This window comes from Conger conger, chromosome 11 (assembly GCF_963514075.1).
Source record: "Conger conger chromosome 11, fConCon1.1, whole genome shotgun sequence".
Lineage (NCBI taxonomy): Eukaryota > Metazoa > Chordata > Actinopteri > Anguilliformes > Congridae > Conger > Conger conger.
In genome coordinates, this window is record NC_083770.1 from 22007882 (window position 1) to 22013953 (window position 6072).

At 39.1% G+C, this 6072-nt stretch overlaps 1 protein-coding gene across 2 annotated transcripts; it reads right to left on the reverse strand.

The window, feature by feature from the left end:
- Positions 1–1392: 1392 nt before the first annotated feature.
- si:dkey-193c22.1 (uncharacterized protein LOC567837 homolog) lies at positions 1393–5397 on the reverse strand. 2 transcript variants are annotated; one of them, XM_061261177.1, is made up of 9 exons: positions 5092–5397; positions 4724–4784; positions 4458–4607; positions 4173–4293; positions 3786–3998; positions 3587–3670; positions 3203–3344; positions 2143–2305; positions 1393–1783 (listed from the first exon to the last, which is right to left on the reverse strand). In XM_061261177.1, coding segments are annotated over exons 2-9 (1107 nt in total). In that variant the 5' UTR covers positions 4726–4784; positions 5092–5397; the 3' UTR covers positions 1393–1551. The 2 variants fall into 2 exon arrangements, with proteins under 2 accessions (XP_061117161.1, XP_061117162.1); XM_061261178.1 differs by having other exon boundaries at positions 4458–5397.
- Positions 5398–6072: the final 675 nt, after the last annotated feature.

Below are 6072 nucleotides of genomic sequence, written 5' to 3' on the forward strand. Positions count from 1 at the left end.
TTTTCGTCACCCCCAAATTTTGTGCCAATGTTCATACAGAGGAGGGAAGGGTGTGTATGATATCATTGCTCTCTCTCTCTCTCTCTCTCTCTCTCTCTCTCTCTCTCTCTCTCTTTACTTTGGTTTGGTTTCTTTCTGGTTGGGTTTTTTTCAGGGGTTTTCTGACTTTACATTATGGCCATTTTGTTAATTAAAGGGTCAACAAGTCTCTGTCTCACCCTCTCAGTGAAAAAGTGGGCTTTTATCACCCCTATCTCTTCTCTGACAAGTGAAGCGGCATTAACCCTTGAAAATTATATTATGAACAACGTAAGTAAACATCCAGAACTAAAACAAACTACACAGTAGGACTATTTCTTCCCAAATGCTTTGAGAAGACAAACTTGTTTATGAACAAAATATCCACAACAAAAATGTTATCTAGCATGTTTGTTTATATATAGTATGATAAAGATAAAACATTTTGTATGTTGTATGTTATAAAACAGATGACAGTGCCTTAACAGAATTAGTGAAGAAATGCTTGGATCAAAGAATTACAAATTTCAACCTTGAACCTCTGAATTTTAAGAATAAAAGTTTTGAATTGGCACATGAAATACTTAAAAAGATGCCGAAGAAGGCCCAGTAGATGTGGAAGCACATTACATGTTGTGATACAAGCTTTGAAAATGTTTTTCTTATTTCTGGCATGGCATTTAGACATTGTCCCATTGATAAACTAAAGGAAATAAAAGTTGTAATACCAATCAAAGAGATAGACAGAATGCACACAGCTGCATGAGTTATACAGTACATGGACATCTATGGTTAATGCAATGAACATGGGCTGGAACCAAGATGTTATCTCATTATGTTGCTATATTATAATACATTTTTTTCCCACACTGAAGATTGCACGAATATTTGCTCCTTAAGCAGGAATTGGAGTGGGAGATGAATGACCATACATTTAAACATAGAGCACTTGTCAGATGTGCATGAATAAAAAACTACCAATTTCATTACAAAACTAAAATTTTTTAATGACTGTAATTAGCAGCACCAATCACTCTAAATATGCATCAGCCTTTACCAAATGGCCCTGACCAATCAATGAGTTCGCTCAGTTCTGAGGTACAACCTCTTATCACACTTTCGCTAACTACTCTGTTCTATTTGTTACACAGCAAGCATGTTTGAAAAATATTTTCAATGAAAGTAAAGGCACTGGGTAAATGACAAAATGTTTTTACAAGTACTCAATAATGGAATAGATGTACCATCTTGTCCTAAAGTAGCCTGGATTGGACGTAAAAGCACTTGTGAATGAAAGCAGCCTGACCAGATCAATGTGCTCTCGTTAACCGTATCTTTCGATACATGCTTTTAGTGCGTGATGGGTACAACCACTTCAGTTTGGACAAACAGGTTTAATCCCCTCTTTGAAATCAGAAATTGTTCTACATTTCCATGTCTTTATTGAGATGCTGGCACTTATGAAACCATACAAATTAATCAAATTAATTTGCTTTGTTGTGAGATTCAGTGGGGGACCATAATATAGAGGCATCAACTTCCTGTGAATTTGCGGAGTTCCTGTTTAATACAGTCATAGACAGTGTGGTAGGAGTTCCTGTCGGTGGCCATTAGGTCAGTGACCATCTCTGCATGGCCCACTTTGGGCAGGAGGTAAAGGGACACCTTCACGGAGAGGCAGGTTAGGGCTTCTGAGAACTTGAGGGATGATTCCACAGGTACAGTTCCATCACTGGTCCCATGGATCAAACAGAAAGGAGGCACTCTGCAGAAATAACACCATCAAACGTCAGAGGCAGCTACAGCACACACAAATAAGCTGAGTGCTCTTTTGTTGCAGCAAATGCACTGCATGTATCGCCAGACCTTATTTCTTGTTGAAAATAATTGTGCTGGGTACTCTTGTTTGACAGAGGACATATGATATGATTTGCTTTATAACAGTGGCTTTTCATTTTCTCCTTGAAGATTAATATGCACATTTGGATGAAAAGGCATGTAATACAGCCTTGTCCAATATAAACCCGTAGACTAGCTGTACCAAGGACATGGTACGATATTATAGCTTGGCCTACATGATAAATACTTGACATATGACAATAATAAGCAAGAACGGTGCCTTACCTCTTCAGTGTGTCTTCCGTGAGTGCGTTTAGTGCAGTGGTAGGCGAGTAGTAATTAAAGTTTTCAGTTCCTCCCATAGCTTTGTGCATTGTGGAAACATACTCCACACCTCGTACGATCTCATGCTGATAATGATCCATGATATTGTACACCCCGCTCAGCCCTACCAGGCAAACAATTATATACAGTTAATACAAAACATAAAATTATACAACGTGGATTAAACTTTCTTTCTTTTTTTGGAGACTTTCAGTGTTAAATCAACTCTTCATGGACTAGATTTGACTTATGTATGTACTCTGTTAGAATTGAATAAACGCTGGACATTTTACTGTGTACTCTCTCCTGTGTTTTCCTCATCTCCTCTGTAATCTGGAATGGCCAATCATGCTCATATGAGTTTGTGGGAACGCAGAGCATAAGACATGAGTCGGCACTTCTCCTTCACTGCAGTTTGCAGGTCGGATCGGAACTTTATATCGTGACAGCAACACCAATAGAAACCTATGGGGAAGAATTCCTACACACAGGGCACTAGGAAGTGTAATAGCTTCACTCACTGCTCATGCTCATTTGTGTCCTTGGTATGAAAACATCTATATCTTTGTGTGTGCGCGCTGGGGGGGGGGGGATTGGACCATAATTTAAAATATGTGTGCATACAATAGATAAAGCATCAATATATGAGAAGTATTTTTAAGTTGCTGTCAAACATGAAAGGAGTCCAATGGGGAAAATAGGCTTTTTGAGTGAAAATATAGGTATCACTAGGGGGTGACTCCGCATCAATGGGTGAAAAGGACTTACATGACACTCATAGATCTATTTATCTCCTAAAACCAAATTGCTACTTTTGAAGTTATTCATAATTCACAAGACTTGGAAATATGCAGGATCTCTTCAAAGTCAGCATGGGCCTACTACTCTACTGTTTCATGAGCAAGAAGAAGTTCTTAAACTGTTATGCTTATCGACTTCATCTCCTACAATTCGAATTGCTAACTCGCAAAATTGTTGATAATTCTGTACTACTGTGTATTGGCTCGCATGTTGTGTTCACCTGCTACCCCTTTGATGGTGGAGGTGATTTCCCTCTGTTTGGCAGCCTCTATGCCCAGTTCCTTCGCACCCCTGGCCAGAAAGAGTGTAGTCAGAGCACACAGGTGTGCGCCAGCCGAGTGGCCAATCAAAACAAGGCTGTCCTGAAATAAATACAAAAAGAGTTTGTTATACAAGTGTTATGCATTAATGTAGTGGTTACATTGTGATCCTTTTTGGTCCAATGCCACAGACACATTCAGGGAAACTGAATCCCAGTTTTGTTGTCATGCTAACACATTGACAGTGACAGTTGTAATACACTGACAGTGCAGAAATGAACACTTTGAGGTACAGCACATTCTGATAATTATACTGTGGTGTCAGATATAAACGCATCACTTACTTTATCAATGTTAAACACATCACCATTTTCTTTCACCCACAACAGGCTGTCAGCAATATCTTGAACCATATCCAGAACATCACCCTATAATTGAAGGAATATTCTTAAAGTACATTGATTTTCATAGCCTGTCATTACAATAATGGCAGGTCTTTTTTTGGTTGTTGGTTTTGGCTGACAGTTAGTGAGCTGGTGGCACCTTTGGATAGGTTGAATAGTCCGGGCAGACCACTGTGGCATTGAGCTCCTTCGCCATCTGAGCTGCCAGCAGGCAGTACATGGCTCTGTTCCCTGATCCCCACGCACCTCCATACACAAACACCACTACCGGTGCAGGACCGGCACAGGATTGGTCTGTATTGGGACAGTAGTATACATCCAGCTTGTTGCAATGGCGACCAAAAGTGATGCCCTATATGAGAACATGAAGTGCCAGAACAGATGACAAAATATTGCAAAATGAGTATTATCAGCCAACACTCCATCATTTGAGTTATTACTATCAAATGTTTCATTTAAATTATTACATTCTAAACTGTTATAAGCATACAATAATCATCATTAAGTGAAATTGCATTATGCTTACCTTTTTAAAATGTTTATGGTTATCAGCATTTTTGTACCAAGAGTTCCACTGAAAATACAGCTTACTGTATTGAACATATTTCAGCTTTTGCAGCACGGCTGCGGTTAAACGGTATATCCGCCTGGGGAGAGCGGTGATGCATATTTTTAAATCATTTTAGACACAAGTACAGTAGCAAACAAAAAAGGTCCCACTACCCTGTATTATACACATACAGTACAGTACACGCTCAAACACGCGTGTGCTTGCGTGTGGATATATTAGAGATGTTAGCATATTATTTACCTGGGCCTTATCGCTTCTATATACTTATTGTAACCTGGTTCATTTGGCCAGCCATACATCCACTGGGCTACAAGTGAGATGCTGTAAGGAACGCCAAAAAGCAACGCTCCCGTAGCCACTGGCAACGAAATATGGTGCTTTATGCGCATCCTGGAAGGAAAACATTAGGGAACTGTCATGAGACCCTCCGGGTACATTCAAATATAATGTGATTTATATTATTTAATTTGACCAAAGTTTATTAGTAAGAGTTGAGCGTTACATACATTTTCAGGGTGAGATTCAATCTATGGGTGAGGCACAAGTCAAGTGCCTCACTCAATTTAACTGCAAAGAAGAATAGTTAAAGAACAGTCAATCATTTCACTGTTGCATGTCAGTTCATCAATCAGCTGACAACGTGATGAAATTATACACAAGTTTGCTTGCTCCATTTTTGTTCTAGGAGACCATAACTGCTTTGGGTAATTTCGTTCAGTTTATGCTTATGATAATGGTAATGAATGCATATGTAAAAAGAAAAACTGACTTTACATGTTAGCATTGATAGCCTATATCTCACGTAATTATGTCGTCCATTTAGCTTCACATAAACTGGCTCTTCACCTTCCAGAACAAACGACGCAATGCTTACCACTGGAACAGAGTAAAATGACATGTCCGCAATACGTTTTGTTTGGTGCAATACCTAACGTTTCAGAATCTCTAAAAGCAAGGCTAATAATTTGACTTGAAGTCAGTGCACCCCGTGATTGTCTACTTCCTGGGTTTTATGAGCAAAATTCACGGTATCAGTATCGTTAATTTAAAAAGTATAGTATTCCACGTATGTGAAATGAAAACAGAATTCAGATTGTTCTTTGTTGCGAGAAAGAAAGGTTACGGAGGTCCACAAACAGCCGGTATTGTATATTACGCTTTGACCCGTTTTTTACACTAAGAACCTCGTATGAAAGCTGTTTTTGATAGGTAGTTTCACTGTATTTGTGTGGCGTTTTGATTGGACCCCAGCAAGAATGCCCAACCCCCAACGCCCAATCCAATTGCACTCAACTCAATTCCCTTATTTCAGAATTCAGAATGAAATAAACCTGTGGGTTATTATGTTTGTCCATCATATTGGTCAAAGAGGTTTTATTAAATTATTCTGTAAAGCTAAATAGCTACATTGAGTTTACATATGAACAATAATTGGGAAATACTGCATTTAAAATACAGAAAATATACTGTTCTTGCAGTTGCTAAAACATTCTGTTAAAGCTTTTTGTATTGATGAAATAATGGGGAGAACAATGTCCCAGTTCAACACCGGAGGCTAACGGCCAATTGCCATTCGATGACCAAATAGACCCCTGTTTTTGGGTGACACTTTGTACTTAAATTGGGACTGGATCATTCCCTGTCAAGTAATGAACTGTGAGGTGACGCCCAGCTACATTGCCTAGGGGCAGTCAAACAGAGCAAACTCCGGCGCTTGTTTGAAGAGTGTTTCCATTGTAATAAGTCCCAGTGCGATGCGCAAAAATGCACATTGCGCAACGCATGGGTTCTTTAATTGCTTTCAGTGAGTAGACTTTACGCACAGTAAACTGAAGCTGATTCCAGTGCGGTTTTT

Coding starts and splice junctions, on each gene's coding strand:
- si:dkey-193c22.1 (XM_061261177.1), bottom strand. Junction 4,294..4,457: donor ATAGAAGCGATAAGGCCCAG/GTAAATAATATG, acceptor CGCTCTCCCCAG/GCGGATATACCGTTTAACCG. Junction 3,671..3,785: donor ACTATTCAACCTATCCAAAG/GTGCCACCAGCT, acceptor CTTCAATTATAG/GGTGATGTTCTGGATATGGT.